Source organism: Passer domesticus, chromosome 1 (genome assembly GCF_036417665.1).
Source record: "Passer domesticus isolate bPasDom1 chromosome 1, bPasDom1.hap1, whole genome shotgun sequence".
In the NCBI taxonomy this organism is placed as follows: Eukaryota; Metazoa; Chordata; class Aves; order Passeriformes; family Passeridae; genus Passer; species Passer domesticus.
Window position 1 is genome coordinate 79,289,447 of NC_087474.1, and position 20,915 is coordinate 79,310,361.

The 20,915-nt window shown below is 45.5% G+C and overlaps 1 protein-coding gene across 1 annotated transcript in view; it reads right to left on the reverse strand.

Moving 5' to 3' along the window:
• PHLPP1 (PH domain and leucine rich repeat protein phosphatase 1) overlaps window positions 1–17,878 on the reverse strand; it is a 135,397-nt gene extending 117,519 nt beyond the window's left edge. The window contains exon 1 of the mRNA XM_064426813.1: window positions 16,265–17,878. Coding sequence (XP_064282883.1) covers window positions 16,265–17,615 — 1,351 coding nt within the window. The 5' untranslated portion in view covers window positions 17,616–17,878. The remainder of the gene's footprint in view (window positions 1–16,264) is intronic.
• Between the last annotated feature and the right edge of the window lie 3,037 nt (window positions 17,879–20,915).

Here is a 20,915-nt window from a genome sequence, read left to right on the forward strand (position 1 = left end):
TAGAAACTAGAAAGGAACAGAATGAAACTCAAAAACTCACTGCAGTTTTCAGGAGAACAGGAAACTGTCCTACAAAAGCATCAGAGTTTCAAATTAAGTCTCACAGCAGGGCAATGCTTAAGTCCTACCCATGCCAGGATCCCAATAAAGGTAGAACCTTATGAAGGTGATTACTTAGCTATAAGGTAATCCAAGTTTAAAGCATTATTTTTAAGGGTACAGTGGCTTGCAGGTTTTATACACCAGCATAAAAACACGTACTTCACCACATGCTATGAGTCAGGCACACAAACTTTGGGTTCCCCATCTTCAATTCAGTTTCCAGATGAAACATGCTAGATGTAGCCCACCCTGCCTACATAAAAAGCTTTTCATCTATGGACTTTCTTGCTATTCAGGTACCAAATAATGTATATCCACTGTTCCATCAAGCACTTCTCTCTCCATTATGCAACAAACAATCCAGAGACTTGTTAACAAGCAAATACTAGGAAGGTCTCTACCACCCCAAATCAGTTTGTTTTGGTAAGAACGGCAACTTGCCCAAATCCTGCTATACCCATCCTAGATAGCTGTGTGCTTTCCTCAATGGCTCAGCTTTAACAGCAGAAAACCCACACCAATAAGCCACTTTCCCTTTTCCAATGTCCTTTACACAAGTCAGTAATCTATCACTGTGGTATCTAGCTATAAAGATTAGAGACCACAGATCAGAGATGTAAGACAGTGCCTGAGAAGTGAAATGAATGCTTAAATTTGCAGAGCATTTTGTATCTTGAACTACTAGCTTAGATGTAGTAATTGTTTTCTCAGTATTCTTTCCCCTTCTTGTTCCCTCCCTCTTTCCCCTTCCCTGAACCAAAGGAAAGCCACTGTTACCAGCTTTCTTCTCACCAGGCAGCAAACACACTTCTTCATCCCCTCCTTGAGAGACCATTAGTGTATGGACAACAAACATACTGGCTAGAGCCTTAAAACTCAAATAGAAAAAGAACTATTTAACTTGAGCAAGTTAAATGTAAGCAGCCGCCTATCACATGCCAGCATAAAGTTTTCCTCATCAAACTCAGCACTGCAGAATATCTAAGATTACATGTGCTAGCAAAAATACTAATCTATCCCTGTTCAGACAAATCTGAACATACCAAAGGATTCAGCTATCTTGGGGCTGTGGACTGTGAACTTCTCATGATTCTTTGCTCTTTCTCAAGAGCTGCCAAGTGTATAAACTGTTCCCATTATTTACTCACAGATTAACAGTTGGTAAATTGGTCCCAGGGAATTGCTGAAGAATTTTCCTTATAACCATTTCCCTTGCTTACAAAAAAAAAAAAAGCCAACCACACAACGCCTTCCACCCCCAACCCCCAACCCTGAATGAATGTGAGAACTTCCTGCACTCAGAACAGCATGAATAGACCTGGCAAGTAGTCAGGGAGATAGTACAGGCCCATGAATACTCTGAATTCAGCTTCTGTGCTGCCGCTAAATTAAAGGAATTCAGGAGCCTCACAAAGGCTTGGTTATTTAATTATATTATAAAATAAAAGGCTGAATCTATTAGACAGCATACGAAAGAAACCCTTTCCCCGAGTGCCTGCGCAGAACAAGCAGCCCCAGTGACTCTGCCTAACCTTCTCCCTCTCCTCAGGGTGATGTCACCACCACACTGCTGCCAGATCCAGCAGAACTGCCGATGGTGGCAGGGCACTGCTCTACCTGCAGGCAAGAGTCCTCACCAGCTAGCCTGAGACAAGCCGTGCTCCTCTACCTCATGGGGCTTTTACCTTTGCTCTCTCACCATGAGACTCATGACACCTGCAAGCAAACTATGACTACTTATCTCTGTTAACTGGATGAACTCATATGTCAGCATTGAAACCCTCTTTTCACTTCAAGTGCCTTCAGTAAAAACCAAAGCACACACATTAATAAGAGTAACAACTACCAGTAACCAGCGAGACGCAGAAACCCTTTTTTCCCCCCATCATGTGCTACCTTCCCCCCTTTATAACTACCAAGGAACAAATGCACTCAGCAATCTGCCTTACAGGTCATTAGGAAACTAAGTCAGAGCAGCTTCCTCTAACTGAGGACTCTGTTGCTCATCAAATCTCTCGAGAAAATGGGTAGGGCAAGAATAGCGCACAGAGGGAAAGATCAGAATGACCCAGAGCACTGTGCACTCATTTTCACAGTTCAGCTAGCCATGCTTGCAATTTGGGAACCCAGACTGGTACACGTGAGACAGCAGCACCTCACCCTGGTGCCTTGCCAGAAAGGTGACATCTCCTCGAATCACAGTGCTCAGGGTAGTGGCCATGCTGGCATGGCCCAATGAGACCTGTAACCAGCTACCACCACGCTCTTCACTAGCAAGAAGGGAAGCGAATATTCCCATCCAGAGCAAAACCACCAGGTGTGCCTGCCTGCAGACAGTCCCACAGGGCTGTATTCTCCTCAGCATCAGCTGCTGAAAGGACAACTGTAACTCCAGTGTGGAGAAGCAAATGCACAAGGGAATCCAAAAAGACAGAACAGGATGTTTATGCATGAATGATAAGACAAGGTTTGTCTAATACTTCATTTGAAAAGTAAGGGTATTGGGCTATTTCCCTGCTACAGATGAAGACATCATTATATTCAGACATTTGGGCTACAAAAAGATTGGTGGGTTTATAAAAATAAAAAGTGGGCATAAAAAACTTTAGGCTACAGCATTTGTTTTGGAATGGACAGTAGCTACATTAGGTATGTAATTAGACATTAGTCTCCAACCATCTTCAGAAAACTATTTTACTGCAAAGCAGTATAGTAATGTCTGCAGAGAACAGTCCAAAGGATTTTCAATCGAGAAGATGCTGTATACGAAGATTAGTGGATATGAGCTAAAGTAAAATCTGAATGTGAAAAATGTGAAGACAATGTGAAGAAAAATGCCAGTGCAACTAGAAATCCATAGTACTGAAATACAACTGCCAAAGAACCTACTGAAGAGCATGTTAAATACCATCTCTAATTAAGGATTACCTACACACACAGTAATAGAACTAACTTGAACTAACAATACCACATCTGGAAAGGCAATTCCCCAGCTTCGCCTGCAACATGGTTAAGAATCTCACAAAATAAAGAACAACAGATGCAGGAACAGTTCACCTCTACTAAAATTACAGTTGTTCTTGTTTCACCAGGGACAAGGACATATAGAAACATAGAATACTCTGATCTGTAAGGGACCCACAAGGGTCATTGAAGTCCAGCTCCTGATCCAGCACATGACAGCCACAAGAATCACACCATGTGTCTGAAAACGTGCCATGACTGCTTCCCTGGGGAGCCTGTTCCAGTGTCCGACCACATTCTGGTGGTTTCCTAACATCCAGCCTACACCTCCCCTGACACAGCTTCATGCTTCCCTTGGGTCACATCACTGGTCACAGAGGAGAGGAGATCAGTGCCTGCCCCTCATCTTCTCCCTGGCAGGAAGCTGTAGGCTACAATGAGGTCTCAGTCTCTTCTTCTCCAGGCTGAACAAACCAAGCTGACCTCAGCCACTCCTCAAAAAGTTTCCCTTCTAGATCCTTCACCATCTTTGTAGCCTTCCTTTGAACACCTTTCAATGGCTCAAAATCCTTCTTATACTGTGGTGCCCAAAACTGCACACAATGGTCAAGGCAAGGCTGCAGCAGTGCAGAGCAGAGCAGGACAATCCCCTCCCTCCACTGGCTGGTAGTGCTGTGCCTGATGCGCCTCAGGAAGTTGTTAAGCTCTTCTGGCTGCAAAGGCACTCTACTGACTCATATTCTACTTGCCATTGACCTGGATCCCCAGATCTCTTTCTGTGAGGCTGCTCTCCAACCTCTCATTCCCCAGGTTGTGTGCACATCTCGGGCTCCCACATTCCAGGTGCACAATCTGGCACTTGCGCTATTGAAATTCATACGGTTGGCATGCAATCCTCTTCTGGACAGAAGTCTGAACATTGAGGTCCCAGGACCTGCCTACCAGGAATCCTACCTTTTTTGGGACTACGAGAGGAGACTAGACTCTCCCTGTACAATACTCCCTAGCAGCACTTTCGTTCACAATTCAGAAAGGACAATGATTGTTAACTGCATGTTTTATTTAACTTGTCTAGTTGATCATGCCTAGCTTAGCTGGTGACAGCAAACATGAGACCAGTGCCAAATGCTGAATCTCCTCCATGTCTGCTGTACACATTCCTAAAAAGCAGAAGCTTTAAGGATGTGCTGCATGTAATACCACTGTTTACAAGTCAGTCTAATGCTAAAGAATCAGTACTACAACAGCATGAACCCTTCCACCATCAGCCATAGTTCTTACTATGCAAAATCAATCTTTTTTTCCTTTATTTCAAAATCTGTTTACAAATTCTTATAACAGACAACCAAGGCCACAACCCTTGCCTTTTAAAACCCTACATTTGCTAGAGATGCTCTGCTGGATGAAGAACAGGAGTTTTTATTAAAACAAAAAACAAAAAAAAAAATTTAAAAAAACCCACAAAACCAAACTAAAAACTTTTCAAATGCATATTCCTGTTATATAAAGGTACAGTACACCTTAAACTGCTTTAAGGCTCTGTTCTTTTCATCTCTTTTGACTACACTATTGCCTGATCCTACATTGTTGGCATATATAGACAGCAATTTGTTACAGCCATGTGCTGAGACTCTCTGGAGAGAATTTTACTTACTGATTTTTGCAGCCCTCTGTTAGCCATGCTAGAACAAATGCTCTTCTCCACAAGTAATGCAGTGGAACTGTTTGATACACAGCCTTACAGATACAGGCACGGGAGAAGGAGGAACACACAAAGAGGCCTGCTGATACATGCATATTGAAAAGAAACCCTTCAAAATCTTCAATAAGAAGACTCAAAATGTACAAAATGGCTGAGTTGGTAAATGCAGCCAAGAATGTCCAAAAACTTCCAGTAGGAAAAGAGGGAAAAAAAATAAGGCAAAAGCAAGAAGTATCTAGCTGCCTGTTCTGGGCTGAAAGGATCTACAGTCGATCTCTGCTTTGCAATCTGCTGACACTCTCAAGACCGTGCTGTTCACAACTAAGGTGACAAATCTGCATGCCCCATTTCCATGGTGTAAGAAAGTAGTATCAGTTATTTGCCAGGAACTCAAAATATGTCTCCTATTAACATAGAACTGAAGCAGCAAGAGGTGCTGAAACTGCTTGCACTCCAGTGGAGTACTGCACAAAGGATCCCACCCCATGCTGCAAATTAAACAACAAATATACCTCAGGTTCCAGCAGAGAAAAATCTACTCAGACACTCACAGAAGGATATGGCTAGTCCACTGCAGGCTACAAGCTGTCTTAATCTCTGTACTACGGCATCTAGTGATACTGATCAATATATTTCCAGTCTAGATTTCAATTACAAGAAGCTGCAAGTTTCAAAATAAACGAGGATCTTTTATCACAAAGATTCAGAAAATATGCATTCTGAAGCATTTTTCTTACAAAAGACACATCCAATACGTAACTTGTAAAGCAAAATAAGTAAAATAATTTAATGTACTCTTCTTGTATTAGCAGGAATTAACATTGCCATTCAATTAAGGAGATTAAAGACACACACACCAAGCAGTTCTCAGTGCTATAGTCTAATCTTAGCAGAGATGAATATGCTTATACAGATGATACCATTGTTCTGGAAGTCATGAAATGGAAACACTTTCTGTATTTGATAGTCTGAAATGTACCACATTAACCTTCTCTTTATTCACAGGGAATATACAGACTATAGGTTCTTTAATTTATACAGAGAAGGAACATGTTTTTCATACCATCAAACCAACCCGCCCACCTCACCCATAAAAGAAAAAAAAACCAGAACAAACAAAAAGAAAAAAGAAAAAAAATAAAGAAAAAAAATAAAGACAAATTCCAGCAACTTCCCAGAGCTTGGACATTTCAAATGTTTTCAGTCAGTATTTTCTTTTATTAGCTAGGACACCCAAGACAAAAATGTTAACTGCTTGCTCTGAAAGGATATAAACTCAGGTCTACTCCTAAATAATCAATTGTTAATCCACACGACCATGCTTCTACCAAGACAGTACATTAGAATCCTCAGCTCAGGAATGATTTTGTACAATTACACACATACTGCACAGCTTTCAACAAACTCCTGTTTGTATTTCTGAAATGTTAAATTGCATCTCCCACACATAAATGATTAACTTCTGTTTGAGACACATCCTGTTTGCAACCTGCAAACTATCATGCTTTGTGTTTGTGACCACGAAATACTGGTACCAGAAGAAACCAAGAGCTCCTAGACTATTAACTTCAGTTCATTAGACATGCTAGCCATCTTCCAGATGTTCCACCACTTCATTCTTAACACCTTGTCATTAACGTCTTTATTTCCTCAAACAAGCTTCATAGCATGAAAGCAAACAGACATAGATGCAGAAAGTCAACAGTGACACACAGTAATTATGCTGAGACAACCTAAAAAGTTTCATAAATAAAATGATTGCTCACTGATGTCCCCTAGAGGTCTGTCTGTCCCACAAAGTAATATACAACAAGGAAAAATGCCTTCCTCCATCACTTGCTAGTCTTGCACTTCAGTCACAACAACCCCATGCAGAGCCACAGGCACAGGCTGGAAAGCTGCCATGTGGAAAAGGACCTGTAGGTGCTGGTTGACAGCAGCTGAACATGAGCCAGTGTGTGCCCAGGTGGCCAGAAAGGCCAATGGCATCCTGGCCTGTATCAGCAGTGGTGTGGCCAGCAGGAGCAGGGCAGGGATTGTCTCCTGTACCCAGCACTGGTGAGACTGCACCCTGAATCCTGTGTCCAGCTCTGGGTCCCTCACAGCAAGAAGGACATTGAGGGGCTGGAGCCTGTCCAGAGAAGGGCAACAGAGCCAATGAAAGGTCTGCAGCACAAGTCTGAGGAGAAGTACCTGAGGCAGCTGGGGCTGCTTAGGCTGGAAGAAAAGAAAGTTCAGCAAGTTCAGCGGGACTTTATCACCCTCTAGAACTGCCTGAAAGGAGGGTGTAGCCAGGGGGATGGTGGTGTCTCTTTCCAGGCAACAAGTGAAGGACAAGAGGAAATGGCCTCAAGCTGCACCAGGTGAGACTCAAGTTGGAATCAGGAAGAATTTCTTCACCATCCGAAAGGATGGTCAGGCATTGGGATAGCCCACCCAAAAAGCTGAAGTCACCATCCCTGGAAGCATTCAATAAACAACAGGACATGGCACTTAGTGTTTAGTTGGCATGGAGGTGTTCAATCAAAGGTTGGATTCAATGACCTTGGAGGTCTTTTACAACCTCTGCAATTGTATGAATTTGAATCAATAATCATAAAAGAACTCACGATAAGGAGTCACTGGTTCAGCTGATCAATCATCTAATAAGCAAGTAGACTGCACATAGTTAGCTTTGCTGCTTGTAGGACTCCAAGCACAAACACAGTGCTCCTACTTACTATCTGCTGTAAGAAACAGGTTAGAGAGGATCTGGCAGTAAGACAAAGCAAGTGCTTGAATGAGAGCAACAAAATGTCACTGTACACAATTCCGATCAGAAAACTCACTGTCCACTTACATACTGAAAACTTTCAAAGCAGCTCTAAAACTCATGAGAGCTGCTTAGATAGAGATCCTCCATGGTGTATATAAAAGAAAAATTGCTGCTGGTAAGGACTTCCAAACTTTTCTGTACCGTTTATATTAGAGCAAATAACAGCTTGAACTAGGCATAGTTATTGTTTAAAGAAGCATGCAGATTTTTCAAAGGAAAAGAGTCAGAATTATTCTCATCAACTGAAGGTGCCCGAATCACAGGTTTTGTTCTACCCTTAATGCTGCATCTACATTCTCTCCTCCGCAGAGCACACATTCAGAAAAGGAGTGGCCTGCTACTCATCTTAATTACAGGTCTTACTATCTCTTTCTCTTTGGACACAAAGCTTCATAAATCAAACAAACAGGAAGAGAAATTGCATTCAGATTACATAATGAGGTTTATGTAAATTACACCTACAGCCCGGGGTCCTGAACTTCAAAGGCATTCCAAGCTCCTCATTACCCCCTGAACCAAGACCCATTGTTTTGTCTTTATTCAAATAAGTTGGCACAGCATTTGGAGTGCTGGAAGATGAGAAGAACCGGTTCAAGTAGCTATTATGGGCTTTTGAGAATTATGACTACAATCCAGAGCCTAGTAAAGTTGAAGATTCCTATTGCCACTACAAAAGACCAAGAGCAATTAATACCCTGCAGAGGAACAAATTCACCTCTGGCCCACAAAAACACCTTGAGTTCAATTCTAAAAATCTTAAACAATTTTCATTTTCCTTCTACCAAGAACTAAACTAGATAAAACTGGAGAAAAAAATTCCCTGAAACTCAGTATTTTGCATCAATATGTAAATAGTTATTCTTAGCTGTCAAATCAAGGAACACACAGTTAGTTGAGCAATGAGTATTTTCAGCATCCCTCCAAATAAGTCAAAGCCAGCTGGAAGAAATTTTACTTCCCTATCGACAGAAAAAGCTTCAAAGAAGAGAATGCTACGTTGTGAAATTAAATGACTTCACTCCAGGAGGTCTTTCTTCCTGATTTTACAGTTGTCATTTTTAAATGCAGTGTCCTCCAAAGAACAATTTTTGCCCCCTAAATAATGGGATGATGGAGCAGGAAGGGGGGGTATAAAACCCCCAAGAAATTATGTACCATTCCCATTCTTTCACATATTTAACCCCATCCATGAGAGCAGAAAGTCTCAGACATCAGACCCCAAAGTCAGGACTAGCTAGCTAACCAGGGAAGCAAAAGGAATCCTGGTTGGGACAACTGGCATAAAGAACTTGGACTATCCACTTATGTAACTAAATGATTTTATGTGACAGGGGTAGGGAGTACAGAGAGCCTCGGTAACCACATCCATGGTGAACAACAGACAAGCCCCCAAAGGGCGATTACTGACAGTCTCTTCTTTAAAAAAAAAAAAAAAAAACCCAAACATCACAGTGGCTGTGCCAGCACAGACACCACAGAAAACCAGTTCTACCATTCATTTTGCCAACCTGAAATCCTGAACAGAACTTCAGCAAAACACAGTATTGTTACTCATTTAAAACCCACATACATCCCTCCATAACGGTACAACAGCTGCTGCATTCCAAACAGCAAGTAATGTTTTTTTCTTTACCTTCACAGTTTATCACATAGCACACATATGACAAAAAGTAGACAAGGAGTTAAATAAAATATATCATAAATAACAATACGTAAGTTTAAAATTCTCAGATACCTAAGGTGACTTCAGCATGTACCAGCAATCAGTGGGAAAATGTTCAATTCAAATCTGCCACGAGTTATTTTTGGAAAGTGGTATCTATGTTAAGATACCGTGGTGGATAAATGCCAGACTAATTGAAAAAAATAACTAATCTACAATGAATACAGGCTATTTTCTAGTGAAAAATGTACAGGTTATTCTCACAAAAAAGGCAATGTTACAGCTAATTCAACTGTTCAGAAAAGCTATTTAAGGACAAAAGTTACAGAAATAATAAAATTGGCACTTTGGAATGAAGCACAAAACTGAAAAATCTAGTATTTTCACAGAAATTTTCTGCCATAAACTCCATAGACCTTAACTACCTCAAATCTATACACAATTCCGACACTACCATGCAGTTGTAATTTTAACAGGTTCCCAAACTCTCCAATTATTTTCACAAGAAAGATATCATTGTTTGTGGGGTTTTTTTAATGAGGTCTATTGTCCTCCTGTGATGTTTCTTAAATATCCTGTGAATGTCTTAGTGTTTCAGAATTCCTGTCCTAGAGACAAATATAGAAAAAGTTAAAAGATACATTAATTTTCCAATGAGTTTAAAACTTTTTAGTCGTTTATGAAGGTCGGTTGCATTTCTCTTAAACATCTTGGAGAAGTAAAAACTAAGCTGGAAATGTATGACCAAATTTGTGAAGTTTACAAACCTGAAGATGTTTTGCTACACCACATCCCACCCTTTTTACTTGGGTTAAGTTTCCCCACACAAACTGCAACTGACTTGAAGTATCAAAATCTATTCCATTTGAATACAAACAAAAAAATTTTTACCAACATACCCTCAAAGGTAACTACAGCATTCAGTTCTCTGGGTTAAGGAATACAGCTATTACAGAGCTACTCCAGACAAACAGCTTCCCAGAGTGCAAATCCTCATTTGAACAAAAGTTCTAAAATACAGCAATGGAACTGACTCAAGGGAGGCTGAAAACAAGTACACGAGCACTTTAATCTGAACTAAAATGCCAGTGTGCCCCATTCCTCAAGCAGTGAAATAATGAAACACTGCAGACTAAGTCAAACTATCTTTGCTTCTGTCCAAGACCAAGAGACAGTCAAGTCTTTGATTTCTTTTTCTTCCCCCCCACCCCAAATTAATAAACTAATAGCTTAAAAATTTATTCCAAATGATCACCCCTTAAACTCAGAGGGAAATGAAGCTGTAAGTATGTGAGGCACAGGTCCCCTCCACATTAGAAAGCTGAGTGTAGGAAGCAGCAGTCCTCCAGGATTTCCATCTCTAAACTTCTGTTCTATAGAATTCTGTATGCATACATTTTTCAAATTGATCTGCTCAGGCAGATTATCTTATACATGTCTGTCTTCTACAGGACCACTTAAATAACAAATATCTCTTTATATTGTTTTATAAAGAGATTTTTTTAACTATCAAAGTAGGTTTTGATAGTTAAGCAGCACACACCAGTTGCTAACACTGGATCGAATTAATCTTTTTTTTTGTACTATTAAGTAGTACCTTCCCAAGAACCATGTAGTGCTTCAGATGCATAACAGTCTGTCGTGTACTAATAGAACAGATGGATGCTTTAATTAGAGAAGGGCTCTTAGGTATATCAGCAATTCCATCATCAAGAGGATGTTTATACCATTTTAAAAAAAAATGGGGGGGAATAATTGGTAAAAATTACAATAGTGACAGTATCAAAATACATTAAGAGAAAAGAAAGGAAAAAGAATTCCATGTTCTGTGCTGCGGCAGTGAAGAAATTCAGCTCCTAGATGTACCAAATTAGGTACTACATGTTCAGTATATATAGTAACTGCTATGTACATCACACTAAAATCTCCCGTGTCGGTACTTAACACGTACTTAAGTTATGGATGCTAGCCAGGAGTACAACAGAATTTAAAAGTTGCAAAGACCATTGTACTTAACAGCTGTCACATACCAAAGCTCAGCTGCGGCTGCACCAGCATTCCAGCGTTATCTGCATGGCTCCTCCTTTGTAGGAGGCCGAGAGCCCCCCTGAAAGCTGCCTACCTCAGAAAGACCCCATCCCAAGAGAAGATAAGCAAACGGCTATGCACATGAACAGGTGGAGCCAGCCAAAGGCAATGCAACCATTTTAAAATCTCCTGCACAACAGGACTAGAAATGTCATTACCTTGGGACCGACACGGACCAAGCCCAGATTTAAACTCCTATGTAGCTGAAAAGTGAGAGTTTTTCAAAGAGGAAAATTTTAGGTATTACTTCTCTCTGCAGGACATGCCAACACATAAATGATTACAAGGTAAAGAATGTTCATCCGAGTCACACTAAGAAGAAAAAAAAATTAGGATCATAGCAGCCCTAGGCAGAGGTTGTTTTTCCTTTCGGTTTCAGACAAGTTCACAGAGAGCTCTTCTGCCCAATCACACCTGCAAAAAGACATCCATTCACATTAATGCGAATTAATTCCTTTCATGTTAAAGATACGAGATGTCAGATCTATGTCAAGTGCTCCAAAAGCAGCTCTTTAGGGCACAGCTGCTCTCCCACACTCAAAAAGAGTGTCTCTGGCATGCTTCCCCCCATAACGGCACTTAGTCACCTTAAATCGAGCTTATCAACTTATTAAATAGCTGAACTGAGTTATTCATCAAGTAGCACAAACAGCAGCCAGCAATTCAACACATTCCACAAAGCTCTGCACTGCCAGGCATCTGGCACCTTCTAAACCAAGCATCTAAAACCATGTTTCCATCCATCTAGCTGGAAGTCTTAGTTTGACCCCAACTACAAGGTGTACATTTTCTAAAGAAGGCAAGCAAATGCAATTGCTCAGAGCACTACATCCGATCCTGCCACAAGATCTTCCCCCCCTTTTCTTTACTGGACAGAACAACATCCCTTATAACATACTTCAAGACCAAGCCAGATTCATTTTTCTTCACAGCTTTCTAAAAGGCCACGTGAGCCAACAGGATCTCTTCCCAAATAACATCTGACAGCCAGATGCAAAATTAACACACTTAATTACATCTGGCATTTCTTAATATTCTGGCTATAGGCAGTCACCTACTGAAAAAGTGATATAGTTGATGACACCGGCAGGTGCAGAAGCCCTATGTCACATCAGGGGGCAGAGAATTTAATGGTGGCCAAGTGCCAGAATCAGAAACAACATTACCTTTCAGCACTAAAACAAAAAAACCTCAAACATCCATTGTACTGAGCCAGTCTCCAAGACCAGGATCATATTACTCACGCTTCTTGCCATGCAGAAGCTCCAGAACACAGCACTGCATGGAATTCCATGCTTATTTTTGATCTAAAACAAATAAGCAGTTTTGCAGCTTTTAATGAGATTGTTGTATTAGTCTGTTTTTCCTTCTACATGCAAATTATCGGGATGTCAAGGCCACCGTGACAACAATTATTTTTACAAAGCAATAGGGAATATTACAACTTGTTTGCAAGAAGTCTTCTGGACCACAGCCACTCTTGAGGTTTTAGGAATAATTTAGGAAGTATGACCTAATCAGTCTCCCAGTGACAATATCATGAGTGTAATTGCACTATGGATTCTTACATAGTTCCATAACTCCTTCACACGGTATCTCAGCAGAAAGCTATTTAACATGTCCCTTTAAACCGAGATTAAGTATTTCAAACTTTGAGGGCATTATCCTTTGTTAAGATAGATTTTAACAGAGAGAAAAATTGACATGCCTGACCAATCACTAACGCCCAGTTTTGCTCAAATTGATGTTACAGGAAGTAGGATCAGCCCCTTAAAGCTGTAAGGGATTTTGTTTTAGCAGTGGTGTTGTCCATTTAATGCTTAAGAGTCAAGACACTGATGAAATCAACCACATTCATACTCTTAAGGAAGAAAATGAGAGGAGACACCAGAATACACAAGCACTAACCACATTCTGAAACAAACCAAGGCAATGTACAGGAAGCATTTTTACCTTCTTAGTGTCCCATTTTGGTTTTGAGGGTTTTTAAAAGACCAGATATTTCATTTACAGAATATTTGTGGACTGCTATTTATTAAGAAAACTGTTTTGCCATAGCAGAAAAATCTGACTCTCTGCAGTTCTCCTAGCAATAATTTTTTAATATGTGTTTTCCATATTCCACAACAGGAGAAATTACCAGCCTACAGCAATCACTACAACTATTTGCTATATTGTCTTATGTAGAATTTGTAATGGTAAGTTTCAGTACAGTCATCTTCCTGTTTTAAAATTGTCTCTCCTCAGAAATTTAAAAAAAAAAATAAAACCCAAAGTCATCACTTTGCTCTCTTCTTCTCTCCCAACTCCAGGCGGATTAGGTGAAAAAATTCCTTTTAGAAGCAATGCAATAAATCCAACCTAGGTTTATATAATTTCACATCAGTGAAAGACAAGTATCACCAAATCCTACTGAGATAGCTTGCAGGAAATTACAGGGATAGAGACCCTAGTGGTTCTCTATCCATTGGGACAAGCCAGACCACTTAAATCAACGAAGTCCTAGGCAAACAGGAAATCACTGTTTTAAAGCTTTCCTTAGGGTATGATCCTGGAGGATCATTTATTAAAAAGGTATTTCTCCTTAGCAAAACACTTAACTTTGGGGCCAAAAAAATTGCTCCCTTTTCCAGTGTAATTTGGTGTGTATTCTTTTTAAGTGTCTCTCCTTCCCTCCCTTTCATCTTCGGGTTGTGTTTGTATAAAATAAGGAAGAAGAGATAACTTGCCAAGACAGTTACATAAAATCGGTATAATTACGTGTCAGTAATATTTTCTTAGCTGTTTTTTGGCTGGTCTGGTACCTTAGATGCTGCAACCTTTCTGTTACAAGCACCTGATCACAGGTGTTTTAGATGTTGATCACTGATCCCCTCAAAGAGATAAGGATTTCAAAAAACGCTGCACTTTTGAAGTACAGAGGCATACTTGTTAGCATATGAACTTGCGTAAGAAATTTGCATTAATTTAATCCTATGTATGCTCACAGAAATATCCTTCCATCCAGGACTTTTGTACAAGGAAGTCTAAAATGTACGAGCTACATTAGCAGTCAAGTTGAGACACTGAAATAAAACAAAGCTGGAACATCCTCATTTAGCATGTATAATTAATCATTTAATGCATTAAAACTACATGCAAACAGGCTTAACTGTGTGTAAGACTTTGCTGTGTTTCCTGATTGTGTTTTCTTTAGAACACATCCTGTTAGAAAAGAAGGCACACAGCTGTCCCAATTTAAAACACGTGTGTGCATCCCCATTTAATGGTGGGGTGGGACTGGAAATAAAGGAAGCAACATCCCTCCCAGTATCACCTGCTGACTTCCATCCTCAAGAGCAGGCAAAGAAACAAAAATACCACAATCAAGGTCTGAAAAAAAAAAAGTATTTTAAGCTACTTTCTAACACCAGTGCATCTAACCTATTTCTGTCAATTCCTTTAACAAATACTACTTTTGCACTCGTTATGCCACGGTCATTGTACAATCAGAAAAATCTGAAGAAAAGCTGAATTGACCACTTTCCACCACTCCCACATTCTCTTCTGAATAAAAAAGGGCACTTATCCAGCGTACTGTTCTCCTTCCCACCCCACCATTACCGACTCCCTTTGACATTCAGAGGAATTCACTCGAGAAAAGAATCGCTGTATTTTTCAAAGTTAAAGCACTGAATTCTCACGGTTCACTGAAGGACCATTCTGCCCTGCCAAACCAGCAAGGGGATGGATGGCATGTGCTACTTTGCTAGCATGACCTCACATTTACCTGCTTCACAGGAAAACTTACAAGGTATCTGAATGCATACTTGGACATTAAAAAATATCTTCCTTTTGAAGAGATGTACACGACAGTTAAAACCCAAGAAGTCCCGAGATTACAGTAAGTCTTTAACACAAACCAACTCAAATGACACACAAGGTATTTTTAAACCTCCTTAAAACTGCAGAAGGTTGCATAATTACAACGTGGGAGATAACTTTCCCACCCAACACTCTCCAAATTCTGTACTGTATGCTATAACAGCAAAGCCGAATTACAAAGCTTCTCCCTTTTCATTACAAAGGTTTTGAACACTCCGCTTCCAAACATCATGACCTGTGCTTTCCTACTTCTCTCGCTTGCTGCCCTCAGTCTCTCAGTGAAGTCCCACCACTCTAACGGGAAAAACTGATGCCAACAACGCAGAAAGCCAAGGGCAGGATTTTGTTTGCAGGAATGCACCGCTCTCAGCTCAGGCATCCGCGTGCCCTGTCCTGTGGTAACCTATTTCAGGAGCAAGAACTGCGGGGCTTCCCCCTTGGGAGCGAGCCGGCCGTGCCCTGGGCTCCGCGATGGGGCGGGCTCGGTGCTCCTCGGAGCGAGCACACAGCTCCACTAAACCGTGAGCCAGCTGCCGGCATCCCGCAAACGTCTGGAACGAACCTTCGACCTCCCGTTCCCGGCAGCGGCACCGATGCAATCCCTCGTCACTAGGGAAAGCGGTAATAGATTAAGGCTGATTGAACCTCGAACGCCGCTGCTGGGAACGGGAAAACAACACAAGCGCGACCTCCATTACCGAGGCGCTGAGAGAAGGGGAGGCTGCCCCGGGCACAGCGCTGGAGCAGCCTGAGCGCCGCTGACACCGCGGCTTCTCCCGGCAGCCGGCTCGGGGCAGCGCTTCCCGCCGCCGCCGGGGACCTCCCGGCACGGCCCCTCCCAGGCGCGCCGCGGAGACACCCGCGGGCCGCCTTCCCCGTGACAAGGGACGGCCCCGGGCCACCTTCCCCGTGACAGGGGACGGCCCCGGGCCACCTTCCCCGTGACAGGGGACGGCGCCCAGCCGCCCGCACGCCCTCCGCTCACCCCGGCGCCCGCCGCGCCACAGCCGGAGCGGTGGGCGCGGCTCCCGCCCCTTCCCCACGGTCTCCCCCCAGCCCCGCTCACCGGCGTAGAAGCGGATGAGGCAGCCGGTCTCCGAGTCCATGCCCTCCTCCTGCACCCGCCACAGGTCCCGGAAGCCCAGCTGGGAGAGGTAGTCGTTCTGGATCTGCAGCGGCTTCTCGTGGGCCTCCAGCCGCCGGCTGGTCTCCCCGTGCAGCTGTACATACAGGGCGGGCGGCCCCGCCGGCTGCTCCCGCCCGCCGGCCGCGCCCGCCGGCACCCCCACTGCCCGCCCCGGGGGCAGCTCCCCCGGGCAGGGGGGGGCCCGGCCCGGCCCCGCACCTGCTTCTTCCACCCCGTCGGGGGGCGCCGGCTCCACCTCCAGCTCGTCCGAAGAGGACGAGCCGCCGCCGCCGCCGCTGCTGTAGGGGTCCAGCCGGTCGGAGACGCTCTCGGCGCTGGGGCTGAAGCTCTCGGTGTCGGAGCCGGTCGGCCCCAGCTCCCCCAGCAGGGAGGGGCAAGAAAGCGGCGGCCCGGCAAGGTACAGTTCGGCCGGCGGCGCCCCGGGGCTGAAGTCGGAGGGCGCCGGGCTCGGCCGGCCGCCGGCCAAGTCGCTCTCCTCGGCGCCGCTGCACAGCGGCAGGCGGTCGGGCCGCGCCGCTTCCCCGCAGCCTCCTCCGGACAGCCCGCTCCGCATCCCCCGCCGGCTCCTGGGCTTCTCGTCCGGCTGCGGCCGCAGCCCCTCGGCCGCGGGCTCGGGCGGCGCCTCGGCGGGGCCCGCCGGCGGCTCGGGCGGGGGTTGCGGCGGCGGCGCGCCCGCCTTGCCCAGCACTCGCACCACGCTGCTGCCGCCCCGGTGGCCGAGCTGCTGCAGCCGGGCGGCCACCTCGGCCGCCGTGGTCTCCAGGGTGCAGAGCACCGGGCGCAGGTAGCAGTTCATGTGCCGCTCGTAGACGTGGACGCAGCCCCGCTGCAGGTCCCGCCGCACCCAGTCCCGCTCCGGGGGCTGCAGGGGCTGCAGCTGCCGGGGCGGCTTCAGCAGCAGCAGCGCCTTCCTGTCCAAGCTGCGGGTGCCCAGCGAGGGGGCCGGGGCGCCGCCGGCAGAGGGGGAGGCGGCGGAGAGGTTCCTCTTCAACCTCCCCCGCCGCAGGAGCAGGGAGTTAGCGCTGCCGGCCCCGCCGGGGGCCGCCGGAGTCCCGCTGGCCGCCAGTGCCGCGGCAGGAGCGAAGCCGCCGGCTCCCCCTCGCCGCCGCCGCGGGCCGCCGGCTGCTTTGCCGTCCAGCTGCCCGCCGCCGCCCGACGGCTCCGCGCCGCTCTCCGCCTGGCTCCTCCTGCCCGGGGAGCCGCTCTCCGGCTCCCCCCGCCCGCTTCCCGCCGCCGGGGCTTCTGCCGCTCGCTGCTGCGCGGGCTCCATCGCCGCGGGGCCGGGGATGCCGCCGCCGCCGCCGCCCTGCTGGGAGCGCCGCTCGGCGCGGCGCGGGGGGGCCGAGCGGAGCGCGGCGCCGCGTCCCGGGGGTGGGGGGGATTACGTAGCAGCCGCGGGAAGCATTCCGCCGGTGCCTGGCTCAGTCCCGCTGCCCGGCTGTCGCCAGCGCCATTAGGGAGGGAGGCAGGCGGGCGAGGAGCGAGCGATCCCGCCGCCGTGCGCCGCTCCCCGCGCGCGCGCGCCTCATGAATATTAACCAGCCCACGGGGGAGCGAGGGAGGCTCGCGAGGGTGACGCCACCGCTCGCGCGGCGGGGCGGGGCTTCGCCGATAAACACAGCGTGACTCCCAGCCGGCCCGGGCGGCGCGCGGGGGCCGCTGGGAGCTGTAGTCCTGCGGCTTGCCGGGGGCCGCGCAGGCTCCGGGGCGGGAGCGCGGGCGGGAGGGAGGCCGCGGCTCGCCCTCACGGCGCGGGGCTGGATCCCTGTCAGAATTATCCCAGGACTGCCCCGCGCTCCACGTTTGTGTTCCTTGGGTCCGGTCGGAGCGTGCGGCAGGTCCGGTGGCCGCGCTCGCCCCGCTGCGCCCAGCGTGAGGCGTTCTCCCTGCTGGCTGCCTCGGCGCAGAGCCCGAGCACTGAGCCCGGGCAGCCTTCCCCTCTGGAAAGGGAGATGATATTTCCAGATCCAAGATGGAGAGAGGCATGGAAATGTGGGTGGAAACACGTATGTGTCTATAGGCGCACATACCGTAAGAAGAGCTGCTTTGTAGTCGGCACAGAAGAGGGTTTCAGTGCCATGAGTCTGTCATTGTATTTCAGGGACTAAACACCTGAGATGCCTACTTGTGGAAAATTGAGGCCAAGTAGCTATTAAATTTTACAAAAAACTGTGTCCCATTATTTAAAACAAATCACTGAAAAGGAAAATCAGACATATTCAATTAGCAGTGTAAACATGTGTTTTTATGCTGCAGGGATACCATACATACTATGGAATTCAGAGAAATCTCTTATGCTTGTGGAGATGTTTTAGCTGAGTAATGCCGGCAGGATGGGGCTGTAGCTGCCTGAGATCTCTCCTTTTTAATACATTTTGCAAAATCACAGCGAAGCATCTTGCCAGATACTCATGAAAAACGCAACAGACTGCAATAAATTGGGAGTTCTGGGCAATTGACCAGTTATGTCAATTTTAGGGGAGATAAATCATCACTAAGCATCCTGAGATAAACTCTTAGCGAAACATTATTTTTAGCTGGTCGGTCTTTTTAGTGCACATGTGTGATATATGAACCCCGAAATAAACCAGAACCATAATAAAATTAATGTTTACCTCTCCTAATAAAACATTTCTCCACTCTTCCACGTTACTGTGTTCATACCACATAGAAGCAGACTAAACAGGGCACAGCAAAGAACTTAAAATGGAATCATGTAGCTGCCTTTTAAAAGTTGGGGTTTTTTTTAACAACAAAGCTGATGTTTACTGTGTGTGAAAACCACCCACTTTCTGAACAGAACAATCTAAAAATTAACTGTTCTGATTGTGAAGTTCATGTGGAGCTGTATCTAGAGCTGCAATCACCAGCAGCAGCTTCTTTGGAATTCAAGAGCACGAACTGACAGAAGATGACGGCAGTGTTTGGCCATTAAAGACTTAAACTGGTGCCCAAAACCTCCTCTGACAGTGGTGACACTCGGTAGAAGTCAGAACTGAGCTGTTTGATATATTCTGATTTATTTCTACTGCTTGTGCCACCTACTTCATAGAGGTTACACCAGGTCCCTCTGATTTAAATGTGTGAGAGAAATGTTCTACATGCAAACACACACACACAAAGACACACTCAGAAAGAGACAGCAAGCTATAGGGACATTATTGTTAATGATGATACTTGAAATGTTTCTAGCAAACATTTTCCAGCCCTTCTCTTCTTTGGTGGGAGTGGCAAGAGAGAAGATCTACCTGTCTCAAACTGTTCAAATACCTGAATGTTCATCCACACAGGGAAAGTCCAGAACACAGAACCAAAGAGACATCTCCTGGGGCTTCCAGTTTTCTCCTTTGTGTTAGTGAGGCCCCCTAACACAGCAGATAAACAAGCTGAACATCAGTTTGAACTGAGCTCAGCTGATCTCTCCTCTGCCCTAACTGGAAGACTGTCCCAGGGCCACCCTGCCCTCCCTGTTGGGACATTCCTTCCAATTTTCAGCCTGAATTTTACACTTGGGTAGTCTATGCACATTTGCTCACATGCCAGCATTGCATTGCCCTTTGACTCAAATAGCTGTGGTTTTTTTTTAGCTCCGGAGCCTTTATCCCAAGGTGCTTAGAAGCAGCAACAGTGTTCCCTGGCAGGCTTTGTTTGCTCTCTTGGGTAGACTTAAACACGCTCTTGTTGTGTCCTCTGAGGAGATAAATCCCACAGTGTAGGAACATGCAGTTAAGGTCGCTTGGACAACCTTGGGCCAGATCCTCCATGGGGTGCTCGGGTGTAGCCACGGCTCTGGATTTTCTCCGCGAGTCCGCACGGAGCAGCCACCATCCACGATACAACTCGGAGAGGTGGCCGGGGACTGAGCTGACCTCGCTCTCCCTCTTGCCAGGCTAACTCACTGCTGCCTCCAGCCCTACTCATGAATGGCTTTATGCAATTAAAAACCAAGTGGCTGTACTAAAGTCCAGAGAGAGTGGGGAAGTTGTTGGATTTATCTCTGCCCCGTGACATTTGTTCAGGAGCAGAAGGCTGCAATGAGGCTCCCGGCATCCTATGAGCCCCGAGCTGAGCTGTGAGAAGAAAAGGGAGCCTGTGGTTGATTTTCACACTTTGATGAATATGAAGGCAACAGTTTCTGTAGTGGCCTAGCACCTCCAAATGTTAGCAGTACCCAGCCTGATTATTTTTGCATTGTGCAGGGAAGTGTGCTTGAAAACTCTAAGTATATGCATATTTAAATTGAATTCTCCAGCTTATGAGAAAGCTCTGCTATTTTCTATTTCCTGGTATCTTATATATACTCTTAAACTCTCCTGAAATTGTGAATTTTGATAGGGATTAACTGGTGTTGTCAGACATGGGAATAGAGTTTGTGAAATTGATGTTTGACAGGAGGAAGTGGAAGGATGAAATACACATTTCCCTTTTCTGAAGTTGGATTGATGACAGCTGTTTGGGAGACAGGTAAAATGAAACAGGGTGCTTTGCAATCTGCAGTTTTCTGACCAGACTCAGGCGATCTTGAGGAGGAGTTTTCTGATTACAGGAGTTGGCAACAAAAAATGAGGGA